Consider the following 24263-nt stretch of genomic DNA (forward strand, 5'->3'; position numbering starts at 1 on the left):
TTGCCAACAACGGATCCACAACAGGTTCTCCGGTGACCTGAGACTCTCAGCTGTCAGGACATGGGGGTCCTACATATTGGAGTAGTGTCCTCCATCCTGCAGCAGGTGGGCTCCATGGAGGAGAGGGTCAGAGGGTCTTCTTGTAGGGATCACAGGTAGAAGCTGATGACTCTGTGTCATGATTCACTGCTGCGGGGATTAGACTGCAGCAGGGGATGGAGGTTCTTCATTGTGATCAGAGGGCAGTGACTTACAGATCTGATAATGAATTATTCAGGCAGGGCGTGACCCCATGGCCCGGCTGATAGCTAGGTCCCTACAGGACGGGGAGGTGCAGGGTGTCACCTGGGTCCTCCGGTGTTTATAACATGAGGACACCCTCCCTGCTCAGCACTCTGCTGCCTCTGCCTCACCTGCTCCACGTAGACCTGCAGATACCTGCACAGGTAAGTCGCTCATGTCCCGGTCCTGGGGTGGGGGTGGGGGGCTGCAGCAGTCACATCACCTATAGACGCTGAGGGATCTGCACCAAACTGCTGCAGCAGACGGGGAGACAACTGGTTATTCTTTTCCATAGTAAAATCTCGATGATAACTGATCATGAAAATCCCCTGTAATCACTGAGCAGTGCCGAGACCCTCTGCATCCTCTGACCCCCGACCCCCATCTTACCTCCATCTTATCTCTATATCCGACCTTAACTGAGACCCTCTACATGCTCTGCACCCCGACCCCCAACTTACCTCCATCTTATCTCTTATCCGACCTTAACTGAGACCCTCAGCGTCCTCTAGGTTCTAGCGAAAAGGATAATTTGAACTTTTAGTTTTATATATTTTTTTACTGTATTTCTAGACTCCCTGGGGTATTTAACCCTAGGGAGTCTGATCACTTATACAATATACTGCAGCAGGATTGCAGTGTACTGTACATTGACTGCATGTGTGGACCCTGTGTTAGGGTTCAAGCTGTCATAGCAACACATCAGAGGGGGCGCCACCCAGATCCCAGATGGGGGCACCCATGTGTTACCATCACTTGAGTGCCGCCATCGCGTTTCATGTACTTACCTGAAATTTATGCAGCTTTGTGACATGTTGGAAAGGGCATAAAAAGGCATAAACCACCTGCAGCGACATCGGCCGTTATGGTGGGTAATAATGAATGACGATGCAGAACTCATGTTACTACTTACATAATGCGGGTGCAAGGGTTTCTCCCGATTGCTAATGGGTTTCTATCCCCCCCCCCTGTATCATCTCTATCTGCCGTATCCTGTATCTTCTATCCCCCCCTGTATCATCTCTATCTGCTGTATCCTGTATCTTCTATCCTCCCCCTGTATCTTCTCTATCTGCCGTATCCTGTATCCTCTATCCCCCCCTGTATCATCTCTATCTGCCGTATCCTGTATCTTCTATCCCCCCCTGTATCATCTCTATCTGCCGTATCCTGTATCTTCTATCCCCCCCCTGTATCATCTCTATCTGCTGTATCCTGTATCTTCTATCCCCCCCTGTATCATCTCTATCTGCCGTATCCTGTATCTTCTATCCCCCCCTGTATCATCTCTATCTGCTGTATCATGTATCTTCTATCCCCCCTGTATCATCTCTATCTGCTGTATCCTGTATCTTCTATCCCTCCCAGTATCATCTCTATCTGCCGTATCCTGTATCTTCTATCCCCCCCTGTATCATCTCTATCTGCCGTATCCTGTATCTTCTATCCCCCCCCCCCCTGTATCATCTCTATCTGCCGTATCCTGTATCTTCTATCCCCCCCTGTATCATCTCTATCTGCCGTATCCTGTATCTTCTATCCCCCCTGTATCATCTCTATCTGCCGTATCCTGTATCTTCTATCCCCCCCTGTATCATCTCTATCTGCCGTATCCTGTATCTTCTATCCCCCCCTGTATCATCTCTATCTGCCGTATCCTGTATCTTCTATCCCCCCCTGTATCATCTCTATCTGCCGTATCCTGTATCTTCTATCCCCCCCTGTATCATCTCTATCTGCTGTATCCTGTATCTTCTATCCCCCCCCCTGTATCATCTCTATCTGCTGTATCCTGTATCTTCTATCCCCCCCCCTGTATCATCTCTATCTGCTGTATCCTGTATCTTCTATCCCCCCCTGTATCATCTCTATCTGCTGTATCCTGTATCTTCTATCCCCCCCTGTATCATCTCTATCTGCCGTATCCTGTATCTTCTATCCCCCCCCCTGTATCATCTCTATCTGCTGTATCCTGTATCTTCTATCCCCCCTGTATCATCTCTATCTGCTGTATCCTGTATCTTCTATCCCCCCCTGTATCATCTCTATCTGCCGTATCCTGTATCTTCTATCCCCCCCAGTATCATCTCTATCTGCCGTATCCTGTATCTTCTATCCCCCCCTTTATCATCTCTATCTGCTGTATCCTGTATCTTCTATCCCCCCCTGTATCATCTCTATCTGCCGTATCCTGTATCTTCTATCCCCCCCTGTATCATCTCTATCTGCTGTATCCTGTATCTTCTATCCCCCCTGTATCATCTCTATCTGCTGTATCCTGTATCTTCTATCCCCCCCTGTATCATCTCTATCTGCCGTATCCTGTATCTTCTATCCCCCCCTGTATCATCTCTATCTGCCGTATCCTGTATCTTCTATCCCCCCTGTATCATCTCTATCTGCCGTATCCTGTATCTTCTATCCCCCCCTGTATCATCTCTATCTGCCGTATCCTGTATCTTCTATCCCCCCCTGTATCATCTCTATGTGCCGTATCCTGTATCTTCTATCCCCCCTGTATCATCTCTATCTGCCGTATCCTGTATCTTCTATCCCCCCTGTATCATCTCTATCTGCTGTATCCTGTATCTTCTATCCCCCCCCCTGTATCATCTCTATCTGCCGTATCCTGTATCTTCTATCCCCCCTGTATCATCTCTATCTGCCGTATCCTGTATCTTCTATCCCCCCCTGTATCATCTCTATCTGCCGTATCCTGTATCTTCTATCCCCCCGCAGTATCATCTCTATCTGCCGTATCCTGTATCTTCTATCCCCCCTGTATCATCTCTATCTGCTGTGTCCTGTATCTTCTATCCCCCCCTGTATCATCTCTATCTGCTGTATCCTGTATCTTCTATCCCCCCCTGTATCATCTCTATCTGCCGTATCCTGTATCTTCTATCCCCTCCTGTATCATCTCTATCTGCCATATCCTGTATCTTCTATCCCCTCCTGTATCATCTCTATCTGCTGTATCCTGTATCTTCTATCCCCTCCTGTATCATCTCTATCTGCTGTATCCTGTATCTTCTATCCCCCCCTGTATCATCTCTATCTGCTGTATCCAGTATCTTCTATCCCCCCCTGTATCATCTCTATCTGCTGTATCCTGTATCTTCTATCCTCCCCCTGTATCTTCTCTATCTGCCGTATCCTGTATCTTCTATCCCCCCCTGTATCATCTCTATCTGCCGTATCCTGTATCTTCTATCCCCCCTGTATCATCTCTATCTGCCGTATCCTGTATCTTCTATCCCCCCCTGTATCATCTCTATCTGCCGTATCCTGTATCTTCTATCCTCCCCTGTATCATCTCTATCTGCCGTATCCTGTATCTTCTATCCTCCCCCTGTATCATCTCTATCTGCTGTATCCTGTATCTTCTATCCCCCCCTGTATCATCTCTATCTGCCGTATCCTGTATCTTCTATCCCCCCCCTGTATCATCTCTATCTGCCGTATCCTGTATCTTCTATCCCCCCCTGTATCATCTCTATCTGCCGTATCCTGTATCTTCTATCCCCCCCTGTATCATCTCTATCTGCTGTATCCTGTATCTTCTATCCCCCCCTGTATCATCTCTATCTGCTGTATCCTGTATCTTCTATCCCCCCCCTGTATCATCTCTATCTGCTGTATCCTGTATCTTCTATCCCCCCCTGTATCATCTCTATCTGCTGTATCCTGTATCTTCTATCCCCCCCTGTATCATCTCTATCTGCCGTATCCTGTATCTTCTATCCTCCCCTGTATCATCTCTATCTGCCGTATCCTGTATCTTCTATCCCCCCTGTATCATCTCTATCTGCCGTATCCTGTATCTTCTATCCCCCCCTGTATCATCTCTATCTGCCGTATCCTGTATCTTCTATCCCCCCTGTATCATCTCTATCTGCCGAATCCTGTATCTTCTATCCCCCCCTGTATCATCTCTATCTGCCGTATCCTGTATCTTCTATCCCCCCCTGTATCATCTCTATCTGCCGTATCCTGTATCTTCTATCCCCCCCTGTATCATCTCTATCTGCCGTATCCTGTATCTTCTATCCTCCCCCTGTATCATCTCTATCTGCTGTATCCTGTATCTTCTATCCCCCCTGTATCATCTCTATCTGCTGTATCCTGTATCTTCTATCCCCCCCTGTATCATCTCTATCTGCCGTATCCTGTATCTTCTATCCCCCCCTGTATCATCTCTATCTGCCGTATCCTGTATCTTCTATCCCCCCTGTATCATCTCTATCTGCCGTATCCTGTATCTTCTATCCCCCCCTGTATCATCTCTATCTGCCGTATCCTGTATCTTCTATCCCCCCCTGTATCATCTCTATCTGCCGTATCCTGTATCTTCTATCCCCCCTGTATCATCTCTATCTGCCGTATCCTGTATCTTCTATCCCCCCTGTATCATCTCTATCTGCTGTATCCTGTATCTTCTATCCCCCCCCCTGTATCATCTCTATCTGCCGTATCCTGTATCTTCTATCCCCCCTGTATCATCTCTATCTGCCGTATCCTGTATCTTCTATCCCCCCCGTATCATCTCTATCTGCCGTATCCTGTATCTTCTATCCCCCCCCAGTATCATCTCTATCTGCCGTATCCTGTATCTTCTATCCCCCCTGTATCATCTCTATCTGCTGTGTCCTGTATCTTCTATCCCCTCCTGTATCATCTCTATCTGCTGTATCCTGTATCTTCTATCCCCCCCTGTATCATCTCTATCTGCCGTATCCTGTATCTTCTATCCCCTCCTGTATCATCTCTATCTGCCATATCCTGTATCTTCTATCCCCTCCTGTATCATCTCTATCTGCTGTATCCTGTATCTTCTATCCCCTCCTGTATCATCTCTATCTGCTGTATCCTGTATCTTCTATCCCCCCCTGTATCATCTCTATCTGCCGTATCCTGTATCTTCTATCCCCTCCTGTATCATCTCTATCTGCCATATCCTGTATCTTCTATCCCCTCCTGTATCATCTCTATCTGCTGTATCCTGTATCTTCTATCCCCTCCTGTATCATCTCTATCTGCTGTATCCTGTATCTTCTATCCCCCCCTGTATCATCTCTATCTGCTGTATCCAGTATCTTCTATCCCCCCTGTATCATCTCTATCTGCTGTATCCTGTATCTTCTATCCTCCCCCTGTATCTTCTCTATCTGCCGTATCCTGTATCTTCTATCCCCCCCTGTATCATCTCTATCTGCCGTATCCTGTATCTTCTATCCCCCCTGTATCATCTCTATCTGCCGTATCCTGTATCTTCTATCCCCCCCTGTATCATCTCTATCTGCCGTATCCTGTATCTTCTATCCTCCCCTGTATCATCTCTATCTGCCGTATCCTGTATCTTCTATCCTCCCCCTGTATCATCTCTATCTGCTGTATCCTGTATCTTCTATCCCCCCCTGTATCATCTCTATCTGCCGTATCCTGTATCTTCTATCCCCCCCCCTGTATCATCTCTATCTGCCGTATCCTGTATCTTCTATCCCCCCCTGTATCATCTCTATCTGCCGTATCCTGTATCTTCTATCCCCCCCTGTATCATCTCTATCTGCTGTATCCTGTATCTTCTATCCCCCCCTGTATCATCTCTATCTGCTGTATCCTGTATCTTCTATCCCCCCCCTGTATCATCTCTATCTGCTGTATCCTGTATCTTCTATCCCCCCCTGTATCATCTCTATCTGCTGTATCCTGTATCTTCTATCCCCCCCTGTATCATCTCTATCTGCCGTATCCTGTATCTTCTATCCTCCCCTGTATCATCTCTATCTGCCGTATCCTGTATCTTCTATCCCCCCTGTATCATCTCTATCTGCCGTATCCTGTATCTTCTATCCCCCCCCTGTATCATCTCTATCTGCCGTATCCTGTATCTTCTATCCCCCCTGTATCATCTCTATCTGCCGTATCCTGTATCTTCTATCCCCCCCCTGTATCATCTCTATCTGCTGTATCCTGTATCTTCTATCCCCCCCTGTATCATCTCTATCTGCCGTATCCTGTATCTTCTATCCCCCCCTGTATCATCTCTATCTGCTGTATCCTGTATCATCTATCCCCCCCCCTGTATCATCTCTATCTGCTGTATCCTGTATCTTCTATCCCCCCCTGTATCATCTCTATCTGCCGTATCCTGTATCTTCTATCCCCCCTGTATCATCTCTATCTGCCGTATCCTGTATCTTCTATCCCCCCCGTATCATCTCTATCTGCCGTATCCTGTATCTTCTATCCTCCCCCTGTATCTTCTCTATCTGCCGTATCCTGTATCTTCTATCCTCCCCCAGTATCATCTCTATCTGCTGTATCCTGTATCTTCTATCCTCCCCCTGTATCTTCTCTATCTGCCGTATCCTGTATCTTCTATCCCCCCCCTGTATCATCTCTATCTGCCGTATCCTGTATCTTCTATCCCCCCCCCCTGTATCATCTCTATCTGCCGTATCCTGTATCTTCTATTCCCCCCTGTATCATCTCTATCTGCCGTATCCTGTATCTTCTATCCCCCCCCTGTATCATCTCTATCTGCCGTATCCTGTATCTTCTATCCCCCCCTGTATCATCTCTATCTGCTGTATCCTGTATCTTCTATCCTCCCCCTGTATCTTCTCTATCTGCCGTATCCTGTATCCTCTATCCCCCCCTGTATCATCTCTATCTGCCGTATCCTGTATCTTCTATCCCCCCCTGTATCATCTCTATCTGCCGTATCCTGTATCTTCTATCCCCCCCCTGTATCATCTCTATCTGCTGTATCCTGTATCTTCTATCCCCCCCTGTATCATCTCTATCTGCCGTATCCTGTATCTTCTATCCCCCCCTGTATCATCTCTATCTGCTGTATCATGTATCTTCTATCCCCCCTGTATCATCTCTATCTGCTGTATCCTGTATCTTCTATCCCTCCCAGTATCATCTCTATCTGCCGTATCCTGTATCTTCTATCCCCCCCTGTATCATCTCTATCTGCCGTATCCTGTATCTTCTATCCCCCCCCCCTGTATCATCTCTATCTGCCGTATCCTGTATCTTCTATCCCCCCCTGTATCATCTCTATCTGCCGTATCCTGTATCTTCTATCCCCCCTGTATCATCTCTATCTGCCGTATCCTGTATCTTCTATCCCCCCCTGTATCATCTCTATCTGCCGTATCCTGTATCTTCTATCCCCCCCTGTATCATCTCTATCTGCCGTATCCTGTATCTTCTATCCCCCCCTGTATCATCTCTATCTGCCGTATCCTGTATCTTCTATCCCCCCCTGTATCATCTCTATCTGCTGTATCCTGTATCTTCTATCCCCCCCCCTGTATCATCTCTATCTGCTGTATCCTGTATCTTCTATCCCCCCCCTGTATCATCTCTATCTGCTGTATCCTGTATCTTCTATCCCCCCCTGTATCATCTCTATCTGCTGTATCCTGTATCTTCTATCCCCCCCTGTATCATCTCTATCTGCCGTATCCTGTATCTTCTATCCCCCCCCCTGTATCATCTCTATCTGCTGTATCCTGTATCTTCTATCCCCCCTGTATCATCTCTATCTGCTGTATCCTGTATCTTCTATCCCCCCCAGTATCATCTCTATCTGCCGTATCCTGTATCTTCTATCCCCCCCTTTATCATCTCTATCTGCTGTATCCTGTATCTTCTATCCCCCCCCTGTATCATCTCTATCTGCAGTATCCAGTATCTTCTATCCCCCCCCTGTATCATCTCTATCTGCTGTATCCTGTATCTTCTATCCCCCCTGTATCATCTCTATCTGCCGTATCCTGTATCTTCTATCCCCCCCTGTATCATCTCTATCTGCCGTATCCTGTATCTTCTATCCCCCCTGTATCATCTCTATCTGCCGTATCCTGTATCTTCTATCCCCCCCTGTATCATCTCTATCTGCCGTATCCTGTATCTTCTATCCCCCCCTGTATCATCTCTATCTGCCGTATCCTGTATCTTCTATCCCCCCCTGTATCATCTCTATCTGCTGTATCCTGTATCTTCTATCCCCCCTGTATCATCTCTATCTGCTGTATCCTGTATCTTCTATCCCCCCCTGTATCATCTCTATCTGCCGTATCCTGTATCTTCTATCCCCCCCTGTATCATCTCTATCTGCCGTATCCTGTATCTTCTATCCCCCCTGTATCATCTCTATCTGCCGTATCCTGTATCTTCTATCCCCCCCTGTATCATCTCTATCTGCCGTATCCTGTATCTTCTATCCCCCCCTGTATCATCTCTATGTGCCGTATCCTGTATCTTCTATCCCCCCTGTATCATCTCTATCTGCCGTATCCTGTATCTTCTATCCCCCCTGTATCATCTCTATCTGCTGTATCCTGTATCTTCTATCCCCCCCCCTGTATCATCTCTATCTGCCGTATCCTGTATCTTCTATCCCCCCTGTATCATCTCTATCTGCCGTATCCTGTATCTTCTATCCCCCCCTGTATCATCTCTATCTGCCGTATCCTGTATCTTCTATCCCCCCGCAGTATCATGTCTATCTGCCGTATCCTGTATCTTCTATCCCCCCTGTATCATCTCTATCTGCTGTGTCCTGTATCTTCTATCCCCCCCTGTATCATCTCTATCTGCTGTATCCTGTATCTTCTATCCCCCCCTGTATCATCTCTATCTGCCGTATCCTGTATCTTCTATCCCCTCCTGTATCATCTCTATCTGCCATATCCTGTATCTTCTATCCCCTCCTGTATCATCTCTATCTGCTGTATCCTGTATCTTCTATCCCCTCCTGTATCATCTCTATCTGCTGTATCCTGTATCTTCTATCCCCCCCTGTATCATCTCTATCTGCTGTATCCAGTATCTTCTATCCCCCCCTGTATCATCTCTATCTGCTGTATCCTGTATCTTCTATCCTCCCCCTGTATCTTCTCTATCTGCCGTATCCTGTATCTTCTATCCCCCCCTGTATCATCTCTATCTGCCGTATCCTGTATTGTCTATCCCCCCTGTATCATCTCTATCTGCTGTATCCTGTATCTTCTATCCCCCCTGTATCATCTCTATCTGCTGTATCCTGTATCTTCTATCCCCCCTGTATCATCTCTATCTGCCGTATCCTGTATCTTCTATCCCCCCCTGTATCATCTCTATCTGCCGTATCCTGTATCTTCTATCCCCCCCTGTATCATCTCTATCTGCCGTATCCTGTATCTTCTATCCCCCCTGTATCATCTCTATCTGCCGTATCCTGTATCTTCTATCCCCCCTGTATCATCTCTATCTGCTGTATCCTGTATCTTCTATCCCCCCCCCTGTATCATCTCTATCTGCCGTATCCTGTATCTTCTATCCCCCCTGTATCATCTCTATCTGCCGTATCCTGTATCTTCTATCCCCCCCGTATCATCTCTATCTGCCGTATCCTGTATCTTCTATCCCCCCCCAGTATCATCTCTATCTGCCGTATCCTGTATCTTCTATCCCCCCTGTATCATCTCTATCTGCTGTGTCCTGTATCTTCTATCCCCCCCTGTATCATCTCTATCTGCTGTATCCTGTATCTTCTATCCCCCCCTGTATCATCTCTATCTGCCGTATCCTGTATCTTCTATCCCCTCCTGTATCATCTCTATCTGCCATATCCTGTATCTTCTATCCCCTCCTGTATCATCTCTATCTGCTGTATCCTGTATCTTCTATCCCCTCCTGTATCATCTCTATCTGCTGTATCCTGTATCTTCTATCCCCCCCTGTATCATCTCTATCTGCTGTATCCAGTATCTTCTATCCCCCCCTGTATCATCTCTATCTGCTGTATCCTGTATCTTCTATCCTCCCCCTGTATCTTCTCTATCTGCCGTATCCTGTATCTTCTATCCCCCCCTGTATCATCTCTATCTGCCGTATCCTGTATCTTCTATCCCCCCTGTATCATCTCTATCTGCCGTATCCTGTATCTTCTATCCCCCCCTGTATCATCTCTATCTGCCGTATCCTGTATCTTCTATCCCCCCCTGTATCATCTCTATCTGCCGTATCCTGTATCTTCTATCCTCCCCCTGTATCATCTCTATCTGCTGTATCCTGTATCTTCTATCCCCCCCTGTATCATCTCTATCTGCCGTATCCTGTATCTTCTATCCCCCCCCCCTGTATCATCTCTATCTGCCGTATCCTGTATCTTCTATCCCCCCCTGTATCATCTCTATCTGCCGTATCCTGTATCTTCTATCCCCCCCTGTATCATCTCTATCTGCTGTATCCTGTATCTTCTATCCCCCCCTGTATCATCTCTATCTGCTGTATCCTGTATCTTCTATCCCCCCCCTGTATCATCTCTATCTGCTGTATCCTGTATCTTCTATCCCCCCCTGTATCATCTCTATCTGCTGTATCCTGTATCTTCTATCCCCCCCTGTATCATCTCTATCTGCCGTATCCTGTATCTTCTATCCTCCCCTGTATCATCTCTATCTGCCGTATCCTGTATCTTCTATCCCCCCTGTATCATCTCTATCTGCCGTATCCTGTATCTTCTATCCCCCCCTGTATCATCTCTATCTGCTGTATCCTGTATCTTCTATCCCCCCCCCTGTATCATCTCTATCTGCTGTATCCTGTATCTTCTATCCCCCCCTGTATCATCTCTATCTGCCGTATCCTGTATCTTCTATCCCCCCTGTATCATCTCTATCTGCCGTATCCTGTATCTTCTATCCCCCCCGTATCATCTCTATCTGCCGTATCCTGTATCTTCTATCCTCCCCCTGTATCTTCTCTATCTGCCGTATCCTGTATCTTCTATCCTCCCCCAGTATCATCTCTATCTGCTGTATCCTGTATCTTCTATCCTCCCCCTGTATCTTCTCTATCTGCCGTATCCTGTATCTTCTATCCCCCCCCTGTATCATCTCTATCTGCCGTATCCTGTATCTTCTATTCCCCCCTGTATCATCTCTATCTGCCGTATCCTGTATCTTCTATCCCCCCCCTGTATCATCTCTATCTGCCGTATCCTGTATCTTCTATCCCCCCCTGTATCATCTCTATCTGCTGTATCCTGTATCTTCTATCCCCCCCTGTATCATCTCTATCTGCTGTATCCTGTATCTTCTATCCCCCCCTGTATCATCTCTATCTGCTGTATCCTGTATCTTCTATCCCCCCCTGTATCATCTCTATCTGCCGTATCCTGTATCTTCTATCCCCCCTGTATTATCTCTATCTGCCGTATCCTGTATCTTCTATCCCCCCTGTATCATCTCTATCTGCCGTATCCTGTATCTTCTATCCCCCCCTGTATCATCTCTATCTGCCGTATCCTGTATCTTCTATCCCCCCCTATATCATCTCTATCTGCTGTATCCTGTATCTTCTATCCCCCCCTGTATCATCTCTATCTGCCGTATCCTGTATCTTCTATCCCCCCTGTATTATCTCTATCTGCCGTATCCTGTATCTTCTATCCCCCCTGTATCATCTCTATCTGCCGTATCCTGTATCTTCTATCCCCCCCTGTATCATCTCTATCTGCCGTATCCTGTATCTTCTATCCCCCCCTATATCATCTCTATCTGCCGTATCCTGTATCTTCTATCCCCCCCTGTATCATCTCTATCTGCCGTATCCTGTATCTTCTATCCCCCCCTGTATCATCTCTATCTGCCGTATCCTGTATCTTCTATCCCCCCTGTATCATCTCTATCTGCCGTATCCTGTATTTTCTATCCCCCCCCCTGTATCATCTCTATCTGCTGTATCCTGTATCTTCTATCCCCCCCCTGTATCATCTCTATCTGCCGTATCCTGTATCTTCTATCCCCCCCTTGTATCATCTCTATCTGCCGTATCCTGTATCTTCTATCCCCCCCTGTATTATCTCTATCTGCCGTATCCTGTATCTTCTATCCCCCCCCTGTATCATCTCTATCTGCCGTATCCTGTATCTTCTATTCCCCCCTTGTATCATCTCTATCTGCCGTATCCTGTATCTTCTATCCCCCCCTGTATCATCTCTATCTGCTGTATCCTGTATCTTCTATCCCCCCCCTGTATCATCTCTATCTGCTGTATCCTGTATCTTCTATCCCCCCCTGTATCATCTCTATCTGCTGTATCCTGTATCTTCTATCCCCCCCCTGTATCATCTCTATCTGCTGTATCCTGTATCTTCTATCCCCCCCTGTATCATCTCTATCTGCTGTATCCTGTATCTTCTATCCCCCCTGTATCATCTCTATCTGCTGTATCCTGTATCTTCTATCCCCCCCTGTATAATCTCTATCTGCCGTATCCTGTATCTTCTATCCCCCCCTGTATCATCTCTATCTGCCGTATCCTGTATCTTCTATCCCCCCCTGTATCATCTCTATCTGCCGTATCCTGTATCTTCTATCCCCCCCTGTATCATCTCTATCTGCTGTATCCTGTATCTTCTATCCCCCCCTGTATCATCTCTATCTGCCGTGTCCTGTATCTTCTATCCCCCCCTGTATAATCTCTATCTGCCGTATCCTGTATCTTCTATCCCCCCCTGTATCATCTCTATCTGCCGTGTCCTGTATCTTCTATCCCCCCCAGTATCATCTCTATCTGCCGTATCCTGTATCTTCTATCCCCCCCTGTATAATCTCTATCTGCCGTATCCTGTATCTTCTATCCCCCCCCCTGTATAATCTCTATCTGCAGTATCCTGTATCTTCTATCCCCCCCTGTATTATCTCTATCTGCCGTATCCTGTATCTTCTATCCCCCCCCTGTATCATCTCTATCTGCCGTATCCTGTATCTTCTATCCCCCCCTGTATCATCTCTATCTGCCGTGTCCTGTATCTTCTATCCCCCCTGTATCATCTCTATCTGCCGTATCCTGTATCTTCTATCCCCCCCTTGTATCATCTCTATTTGCCGTATCCTGTATCTTCTATCCCCCCCCTGTATCATCTCTATCTGCCGTATCCTGTATCTTCTATCCCCCCCTGTATCATCTCTATCTGCCGTATCCTGTATCTTCTATCCCCCCCTTGTATCATCTCTATCTGCCGTATCCTGTATCTTCTATCCCCCCCCCTGTATCATCTCTATCTGCCGTATCCTGTATCTTCTATCCCCCCCTGTATCATCTCTATCTGCTGTGTCCTGTATCTTCTATCCCCCCCTGTATCATCTCTATCTGCCGTGTCCTGTATCTTCTATCCCCCCCTGTATAATCTCTATCTGCCGTATCCTGTATCTTCTATCCCCCCTGTATCATCTCTATCTGCCGTATCCTGTATCTTCTATCCCCCCCCCTGTATCATCTCTATCTGCTGTATCCTGTATCTTCTATCCCCCCTGTATCATCTCTATCTGCCGTATCCTGTATCTTCTATCCCCCCCTGTATCATCTCTATCTGCCGTATCCTGTATCTTCTATCCCTCCCTGTATCATCTCTATCTGCCGTATCCTGTATCTTCTATCCCCCCTGTATCATCTCTATCTGCCGTATCCTGTATCTTCTATCCCCCCCCCTGTATCATCTCTATCTGCCGTATCCTGTATCTTCTATCCCCCCCTGTATCATCTCTATCTGCCGTATCCTGTATCTTCTATCCCTCCCTGTATCATCTCTATCTGCTGTATCCTGTATCTTCTATCCCCCCCCAGTATCATCTCTATCTGCCGTATCCTGTATCTTCTATCCTCCCCCTGTATCATCTCTATCTGCCGTATCCTGTATCTTCTATCCCCCCCTGTATCATCTCTATCTGCCGTATCCTGTATCTTCTATCCCCCCCTGTATCATCTCTATCTGCCGTATCCTGTATCTTCTATCCCCCCCCTGTATCATCTCTATCTGCCGTATCCTGTATCTTCTATCCCCCCAGTATCATCTCTATCTGCCGTATCCTGTATCTTCTATCCCCCCCTGTATCATCTCTATCTGCCGTATCCTGTATCTTCTATCCCCCCTGTATCATCTCTATCTGCCGTGTCCTGTATCTTCTATCCCCCCCTGTATAATCTCTATCTGCCGTATCCTGTATCTTCTATCCCCCCCCCAGTATAATCTCTATCTGCTGTATCCTGTATCTTCTATCCCCCCCTGTATCATCTCTATCTGCCGTATCCTGTATCTTCTATCCCCCCCCCCTGTATCATCTCTATCTGCCGTATCCTGTATCTTCTATCCCCCCCCAGTATCATCTCTATCTGCCGTATCCTGTATCTTCTATCCCCCCCTGTATCACCTCTATCTGCCGTATGCTGTATCTTCTATCCCCCCCAGTATCATCTCTATCTGCCGTATGCTGTATCTTCTATCCCCCCCAGTATCATCTCTATCTGCCGTATCCTGTATCTTCTCTATCTGCCGTATCCTGTATCTTCTATCCCCTCCTGTATCATCTCTATCTGCTGTATCCTGTATCTTCTATCCCCCCTGTATCATCTCTATCTGCCGTATCCTGTATCTTCTATCCCCCCCCCCCTGTATCATCTCTATCTGCTGTATCCTGTATCTTCTATCCCCCCCTGTATCATCTCTATCTGCCGTATCCTGTATCTTCTATCCCCCCCTGTATCATCTCTATCTGCCGTATCCTGTATCTTCTATCCCCCCCTGTATCATCTCTATCTGCCGTATCCTGTATCTTCTATCCCCGCCTGTATCATCTCTATCTGCCGTATCCTGTATCTTCTATCCTCCCCCTGTATGATCTCTATCTGCTGTATCCTGTATCTTCTATCCCCCCCTGTATCATCTCTATCTGCCGTATCCTGTATCTTCTATCCCCCCCTGTATCATCTCTATCTGCTGTATCCTGTATCTTCTATCCCCGCCTGTATCATCTCTATCTGTCGTATCCTGTATCTTCTATCCTCCCCCTGTATCATCTCTATCTGAAGTATCCTGTATCTTCTATCCCCCCCCTGTATCATCTCTATCTGCTGTATCCTGTATCTTCTATCCCCCCTGTATCATCTCTATCTGCCATATCCTGTATCTTCTATCCCCCCTGTATCATCTCTATCTGCTGTATCCTGTATCTTCTATCCCCCCCTGTATCATCTCTATCTGCCGTATCCTGTATCTTCTATCCCCCCTGTATCATCTCTATCTGCCGTATCCTGTATCTTCTATCCCCCCCTGTATCATCTCTATCTGCTGTATCCTGTATCTTCTATCCCCCCTGTATCATCTCTATCTGCTGTATCCTTTATCTTCTATCCCCCCCTGTATCATCTCTATCTGCTGTATCCTGTATTGTCTATCCCCCCTGTATCATCTCTATCTGCTGTATCCTGTATCTTCTATCCCCCCTGTATCATCTCTATCTGCTGTATCCTGTATCTTCTATCCCCCCCAGTATCATCTCTATCTGCCGTATCCTGTATCTTCTATCCCCCCCAGTATCATCTCTATCTGCCGTATCCTGTATCTTCTATCCCCCCCCCCTGTATCATCTCTATCTGCTGTATCCTGTATCTTCTATCCCCCCTGTATCATCTTTATCTGCTGTATCCTGTATCTTCTATCCCCCCCTGTATCATCTCTATCTGCCGTATCCTGTATTGTCTATCCCCCCTGTATCATCTCTATCTGCTGTATCCTGTATCTTCTACCCCCCCCCCGTATCATCTCTATCTGCCGTATCCTGTATCTTCTATCCCCCCCTGTATCATCTCTATCTGCTGTATCCTGTATCTTCTATCCCCCCTGTATCATCTCTATCTGCTGTATCCTGTATCTTCTATCCCCCCCTGTATCATCTCTATCTGCCGTATCCTGTATCTTCTATCCCCCCTGTATCATCTCTATCTGCCGTATCCTGTATCTTCTATCCCCCCTGTATCATCTCTATCTGCCGTATCCTGTATTGTCTATCCCCCCTGTATCATCTCTATCTGCCGTATCCTGTATCTTCTATCCCCCCTGTATCATCTCTATCTGCCGTATCCTGTATCTTCTATCCCCCCCTGTATCATCTCTATCTGCTGTATCCTGTATCTTCTATCCCCCCAGTATCATCTCTATCTGCTGTATCCTGTATCTTCTATCCCCCCCTGTATCATCTCTATCTGCCGTATCCTGTATCTTCTATCCCCCCCTGTATCATCTCTATCTGCCGTATCCTGTACCGTCTATCCCCCCCTGTATCATCTCTATCTGCCGTATCCTGTATCTTCTATCCCCCCAGTATCATCTCTATCTGCTGTATCCTGTATCTTCTATCCCCCCCTGTATCATCTCTATCTGCTGTATCCTGTATCTTCTATCCCCCCCTGTATCATCTCTATCTGCTGTATCCTGTATCTTCTATCCCCCCTGTATCATCTCTATCTGCCGTATCCTGTATCTTCTATCCCCCCCCCTGTATCATCTCTATCTGCCGTATCCTGTATCTTCTATCCACCCCCTGTATCATCTCTATCTGCCGTATCCTGTATCTTCTATCCCCCCTGTATCATCTCTATCTGCTGTATCCTGTATCTTCTATCCACCCCCTGTATCATCTCTATCTGCCGTATCCTGTATCTTCTATCCCCCCTGTATCATCTCTATCTGCCGTATCCTGTATCTTCTATCCCCCCTGTATCATCTCTATCTGCCGTATCCTGTATCTTCTATCCCCCCCAGTATCATCTCTATCTGCTGTATCCTGTATCTTCTATCCCCCCTGTATCATCTCTATCTGCTGTATCCTGTATCTTCTATCCCCCCCTGTATCATCTCTATCTGCCGTATCCTGTATCTTCTATCCCCCCCTGTATCATCTCTATCTGCCGTATCCTGTATCTTCTATCCTCCCCCTGTATCATCTCTATCTGCCGTATCCTGTATTGTCTATCCCCCCTGTATCATCTCTATCTGCTGTATCCTGTATCTTCTATCCCCCCCCCCGTATCATCTCTATCTGCCGTATCCTGTATCTTCTATCCCCCCTGTATCATCTCTATCTGCCGTATCCTGTATCTTCTATCCCCCCTGTATCATCTCTATCTGCCGTATCCTGTATCTTCTATCCCCCCCTGTATCATCTCTATCTGCTGTGTCCTGTATCTTCTATCCCCCCTGTATCATCTCTATCTGCTGTATCCTGTATCTTCTATCCCCCCCTGTATCATCTCTATCTGCCGTATCCTGTATCTTCTATCCCCCCAGTATCATCTCTATCTGCCGTATCCTGTATTGTCTATCCCCCCTGTATCATCTCTATCTGCCGTATCCTGTATCTTCTATCCCCCCTGTATCATCTCTATCTGCCGTATCCTGTATCTTCTATCCCCCCTGTATCATCTCTATCTGCCGTATCCTGTATCTTCTATCCCCCCCAGTATCATCTCTATCTGCTGTGTCCTGTATCTTCTATCCCCCCTGTATCATCTCTATCTGCTGTATCCTGTATCTTCTATCCCCCCCTGTATCATCTCTATCTGCCGTATCCTGTATCTTCTATCCCCCCAGTATCATCTCTATCTGCCGTATCCTGTATTGTCTATCCCCCCTGTATCATCTCTATCTGCCGTATCCTGTATCTTCTATCCCCCCCTGTATCATCTCTATCTGCTGTATCCTGTATCTTCTATCCCCCCCTGTATCATCTCTATCTGCCGTATCCTGTATTGTCTATCCCCCCTGTATCATCTCTATCTGCCGTATCCTGTATCTTCTATCCCCCCCTGTATCATCTCTATCTGCTGTATCCTGTATCTTCTATCCCTCCCTGTATCATCTCTATCTGCTGTATCCTGTATCTTCTATCCCCCCTGTATCATCTCTATCTGCCGTATCCTGTATCTTCTATCCCCCCCTGTATCATCTCTATCTGCCGTATCCTGTATCTTCTATCCCTCCCTGTATCATCTCTATCTGCTGTATCCTGTATCTTCTATCCCCCCTGTATCATCTCTATCTGCCGTATCCTGTATCTTCTATCCCCCCCTGTATCATCTCTATCTGCCGTATCCTGTATCTTCTATCCCCCCTGTATCATCTCTATCTGCCGTATCCTGTATCTTCTATCCCCCCCTGTATCATCTCTATCTGCTGTATCCTGTATCTTCTATCCCCCCCTTGTATCATCTCTATCTGCCGTATCCTGTATCTTCTATCCCCCCCTGTATCATCTCTATCTGCTGTATCCTGTAACTTCTATCCCCCCCCCTGTATCATCTCTATCTGCCGTATCCTGTATCTTCTATCCCCCCCAGTATCATCTCTATCTGCTGTATCCTGTATCTTCTATCCTCCCCAGTATCATCTCTTTCTGCTGTATCCTGTATCTTCTATCCCCCCCTGTATAATCTCTATCTGCCGTATCCTGTATCTTCTATCCCCCCTGTATCATCTCTATCTGCCGTATCCTGTATCTTCTATCCTCCCCAGTATCATCTCTTTCTGCTGTATCCTGTATCTTCTATCCCCCCCCGGTATCATCTCTATCTGCCGTATCCTGTATCTTCTATCCTCCCCTGTATCATCTCTATCTGCCGTATCCTGTATCTTCTATCCCCCCCGTATCATCTCTATCTGCCGTATCCTGTATCTTCTATCCCCCCCCTGTATCATCTCTATCTGCTGTATCCTGTATCTTCCATCCCCCCTGTATCATCTCTATCTGCTGTATCCTGTATCTTCTATCCCCCCTGTATCATCTCTATCTGCTGTATCCTGTATCTTCTATCCCCCCCGTATCATCTCTATCTGCTGTATCCTGTATCTTCTATCCCCCCCCCCCCGTATAATCTCTATCTGCTGTATCCTGTATCTTCTATCCCCCCCGTATCATCTCTATCTGCCGTATCCTGTATCTTCTATCCCCCCCGTATCATCTCTATCTGCCGTATCCTGTATCTTCTATCCTCCCCTGTATCATCTCTATCTGCCGTATCCTGTATCTTCTATCCCCCCCTGTATAATCTCTATCTGCCGTATCCTGTATCTTCTATCCCCCCCAGTATCATCTCTATCTGCTGTATCCTGTATCTTCTATCACACATAGTCACCTGAACAAGAGCGTCAGAGACATTCACCTGAACGAGAATGTCAGAGACAGTCCCTGGAATGAGAGTGTCAGAGGCAGTCACCGTAATGAGAGTGTCAGAGACAGACAGTCACTGATAAAATTGTTTATAAAAAAAGGGACGGTTAGTGACAGAGATGAGACTATAGATACATATAAAATATTATTTGTTAACCCGTTCTATTTTGTTATAGCTAAAAGCAGTTATTTATTATCACTGGCAATGCAGGGAGCTACAGCTAGTGTATATATGTCCAGACCAGAGGACACCAGAGTCTGGGATCAGTTCAATGCATCATGTCCAAGTCCCCTCCATTCCCTTCCCCCCACCAACCTAACACCTACACCACAACACTAACCTATACACACATATTCACTTGGGATAGAGTCACATTTTTGAGCCCTGAAAGCTGTATGCCCAGATGGACTCCCAGCTGACAAGTCGGCCAACCGAGCAACCACCGGTCCCGGCCACCCAGGCCTCTGAATCCTCTTGTCTCCCATTCCTGGAAGAAAGGCCAAAACCATCCCCTACAGGAGTATACCCACGGAGGAGCCCATCCCCTGCAGGAGTATACCCACGGAGGAGCCCATCCCCTGCAGGAGTATACCCACGGAGGAGCCCATCCCCTGCAGGAGTATACCCACGGAGGAGCCCATCCCCTGCAGGAGTATACCCACGGAGGAGCCCATCCCCTACAGGAGTATACCCACGGAGGAGCCCTCTCTTTCCAGAGGTTAGAAACATTGATCTTAAAGGAAATCTACCATCAAAAATTTCATCTTGATAAACCATGGACACTTACTCATAGATCCAGGCACCGTGACTGTGGCAATCTTCTTACATTTGTTATCCATGGCCTCGTTCCTGATAAAATCAACTTTTAAAATATAATAATTTGCCAGAATGGTTCTGGAAGTGTTACCAGAGCCCCTGTGTGCGGGAGGAGCACTGATTCCCACCAACTGCCCACAATCAGCCCTGAGGACAACTCTGGCGAACACCAGATCCAACCTCAAAAGAGCGGCCAATCCAGCCGTTCACAAGCGGGAAACTCTCTGCCCCTGCAGAGAAACCTTCAGCCAATTTCAAACTCCCCCGGCAGGCCATACTTCAGAAGGACAGACCAGAGGTACTCGTGGTCAACCCGATCAAATGCTTTTGCCTGATCCAAGGACAGCAAGTACCCCTTCCAGTTACCAGCCCTGCCCTGCTCCACTGCCTCCCGGACACAAAGCACAGCACTAAATGTACTGCGGCCTGGAACAGAGCAGTGCTGGGTCCCCGAAAGGAGCCGGGGTGCAAACTGCACCAGCCGATTAAACAGCACCTTTGCCAAAACCTTTCTGTCCGTATTTAGAAGCGCTATGGGCCGCCAGTTCTCAATACGAGATCGGTCCTTACCCTTTGACAGGATGATCAGGGCAGACCTCCTCATTGACTTTGGCAGAGCGCCCGAGGAAAGACACTCATTGAATACCTCAGTCAAGAGGGGAACCAAGGTGTCCTTAAAGGTCTTATAAAACTCGGATGTTAAGCCATCCGGACCCGGCGATTTCTTGAGGGTGAGCCCTTCAATCGCCCGGCTAACTTCCTCCTCCCTAATCCTTTAGTGATGAGTCTACTCCTGGCTCAGAGACAGTTTCAGCCAGGAAAGCCGACATCACATCCTGATCTAGATCCTTCCTGCCCAAGAGGTGCGAGTAGAAGGATCTGACGACCTCCAGGATTAGAATAGTTGCATAATCTCTATTATTACATCTGTGGGGCTGCTCTGAAGGGGCTGGCGAGGGCTGTTACACCCTTTATGTACAGGTATATGGTGGGTTACACCCCGACAGGTAACATGTGATCAGATTCTGTTCTAAGGAGCTCACAATTTTTACTTGTTCCATTGTAATACCTATACTATGACATTGGGGGCGCCATACACAGGACATGGTGCACCCTATAGAAGAGGTCATCTCTGGGTTGTGACCTTCCATGGTCCTGACTGGCTTCTTCCTTTCCTCTTCCAGTTCCCATCCAGCAGCCATGGCCTATCTCCTGAGCGCCATCCGCAGGATCATCGACACCTTCCACAGCTACAGCTGCCGCAGCGGCCCTTGCGATAAACTGGACAAGGCGCAATTCAAGAGCCTCATCCAGACGGAGTTTGCAGAAGTGATTGAGGTAAGATCCTACATGGATGTTCCCAGCACTTTGTGCTTCGGAGCTGCTTGTGAAGCAGAGGCGTCTTTTTTGGATTTCCATGAATTACAATAGAGGATAGACCCGGGAGGGAGTGGCTATTACTAGACAGGTCCGCTCTACTGTTTAGGTCCTGTGTTTACTGCCTCCTGCCCCTCAGGGAATGATTAAAGAACAACTGTAAAGTATAAAAACTTTTGCCTGGCTCTGCATTAAGCTAAAATAAGCAATTCTCTAATTTACACTCATTAGCCATCTGCAGCCACTTGCCTGCTAGCAGGGCTTTTACCTTGTCCCCCTGGCTGCTCTCCCTGCCTTTGTTATCGTGGTCGCCATGGGAATCCATATCTGTAGCTGGAGCGGAGGGTGGGTGGGATCTTGTTGGGAGGGGCCCTAGCAGAGGTGCGGCTCCCAAACTGTAGCTGCTGGGTGCAGGAGAATATCAGTCCTGATAATTACTGGCAACATGAAAAAATGATGTCACGCGAATGTGACTGAGCTCAGGCCCCACATCAGTTCTAGATCCTGCACACACAACGCATTGTATATACAGCGACCCCTCTCTGTACAGGAAAGGGTGGTCCACAGCTTCCATAAAGTATAATGGCAGGGAGGGGGAAACACCCCTGCCAATGCATTTCCAGGCTGGTAGTTGATAATAGCGCCCTCCTCAGGTCAGGAGCTGTTGATCACCTCTCTAGAAAGGTTCTGGAATCTGAATCTTATGTAATTGCAGCTGTAGATTCTGCCTGGCAAGGCAACAGTTAAATACAATGATGTGGCTGTGCAACATCCCCCACCGGGGCCTAGCCTTTTCTCGGGCCTGGAGGCAGCCAGGGCCCGCAGTACCGGAGTGGCTGGCGGTTGCGGCCTAAGCACGCTATTGTCACGGTGCTTGGTACGGGGGAACCGGAGGGCTGTCCTACAGCCTGGCAGGTCTCCAGCAGGGTGGTGTTGGCAAGAAATGATGAGGGAGAGGCTGCTATAGCGGATCTCCCTGGGGCAACCCCTTAATGTCCCGAGTGTGAGTCTCTGGGTGATGGACAGGGTGCCGGTGATAAAGGCAGCCGTAGTAGCAGGGACCAGACGGAGACAGAGGTTGAATGAAAACAACTTACAGTTCTTTATTGGAACCGACAGGAACCGCAGCAACGTGCCTTTAACAGGGTGGTGGAGTGCTGAGATGCATTTGGAGGGAGCCACAGGAGATAGTTCACCAGCCTGGATATAGAGGGCAGGCTGGGAGGCAGCTGTGTCCTAATAGGAAGCTTCAGCTTGTCCTTTGGGGCTTCAGGTATCACCTTTAGAGGTAAGATGATACCCCTTTTCCTCACTACACTAACTCTAGTCTTCTTGCTCCACTCTTCAGAGGCAGGGGCTAGGCTCTTCCTGCTCTGGTATGGGCTAGACTGAGATTACGCACTAACTGAGCTGGTCTCTTCTCTATAACTCACTGAGCTGGTCCTCTGGAACTGAGCTCTAGAAGTTCTGATCTGAGCTGAGCTCAGACTAAGCTGTTCTCTGGAACTGAGCCCAGACTAAAAGCTCTGGAACATTCCTGGCCAGGGGGTTTTGTAACTTCCCCTTGGTCAGGTGGTGGCTGCTCCTCCAATCACATCTCAGCTTACATAGGACCGGATGTAATACAGATCATTGGATGATCTTACATCACACAAAAGTTAACTTCTGCCTTGCCAGGCAGGATTCACCACTGCAATATCCCCTATGTCCTATAAGGACCATGTAGTTTAATGTTGTGACATCTTGTGGGGCGTATTCGCAAACACTCCCTCGCCTTGCATCGGCGAGGGTGTTGCAGCTGTATTGTTAGCTGGAAGGTGATTGGAGAGGAGCCACCACCTGACCAGGGGGGGGGGATATATAATCCCTGCTGGGTGAGAGGACATGGTCTTCTGGTGAGCGCACGGCAGTCCCAGAACTGATGGTTCTCAGACAAATAGCAGACTGGTGATATCTGTGATATTCCAAATCACAGAAAACCACAAAAATTGTGTAATCAGATATAGTTACCTTGCAGAAGTATACAATCTGAAATTGTCTCAAAGGGCATAATCGTCTGCTGTCCATTTGCCAATTCGTAATTCAGACATATTTCGCTTACGGGCTGGGGTGGGAGGTGGCAGGTAAATATGTTGTCCCTATGGGGTCCCCTTTAACCCCCGCCCTGACAAGAGCAGTCCACAGCTTTCCCTGTAAAAAAATAGCCTGCCCCCTATACACGCCAATTACCCTGACGCATTTCGTCCTCTGGCTCCTCAAAGGGAATAAAGTGCATCGATGCTGGTACTGGCCGTCCATCGGGGTGGCTTAGCATGGGCCAGACATCCAGTGGCTTGCAGGTCAAATCGGGCTTATCGTAGGCTACACCCTGGTGAAAAAAATTGCTCATCTCCAGTTCTGGGGGTGGACTAGGAGATACAATATGCGGCTGGCGTTCCGTTTGTGCCAGATAGATGGTACTTCCGCCTCTTCAAGTCTAAAGCCCCACCCCCTTATGTATCTGATTGGGCGGACCCCCCTATACAGTTGCTCCTATAGGCCCAGCACGTCCACATCGGGACGCAACTGCCCCGAGTAAATATCTTTAGATCCAGAGATAATATGATAACAAGGTCCGACCATATCTCTAAATTCTACCCATTATCCGTGCGATGTGTCTATATAAAGAGACCCCCTTCCAGTAGAGGAGACCTAGAATTACATTACACATAAAGTTAGAGAGAAATTGAGCGTTTACGAGGTCACACATCCAATTGCCACCAACAGCCGGATGA

The 24263-nt window shown here is 47.6% G+C and overlaps 1 protein-coding gene across 2 annotated transcripts in view; it reads left to right on the forward strand.

Moving 5' to 3' along the window:
- The first annotated feature begins 306 nt into the window (after positions 1 to 306).
- Positions 307 to 24263, forward strand: part of LOC140069124 (protein S100-A1-like) — a 76906-nt gene continuing 52949 nt past the window's right edge. The window contains exons 1-2 of one of the 2 annotated variants that reach the window (XM_072114489.1): positions 307 to 446; positions 21297 to 21450. In XM_072114489.1, coding sequence (XP_071970590.1) covers positions 21313 to 21450 — 138 coding nt within the window. In that variant the 5' untranslated portion in view covers positions 307 to 446; positions 21297 to 21312. The remainder of the gene's footprint in view (positions 447 to 21296; positions 21451 to 24263) is intronic. The other variant, XM_072114488.1, reaches the window with a different exon arrangement.

Source organism: Engystomops pustulosus, chromosome 7 (genome assembly GCF_040894005.1).
Source record: "Engystomops pustulosus chromosome 7, aEngPut4.maternal, whole genome shotgun sequence".
NCBI classification, from domain to species: Eukaryota; Metazoa; Chordata; class Amphibia; order Anura; family Leptodactylidae; genus Engystomops; species Engystomops pustulosus.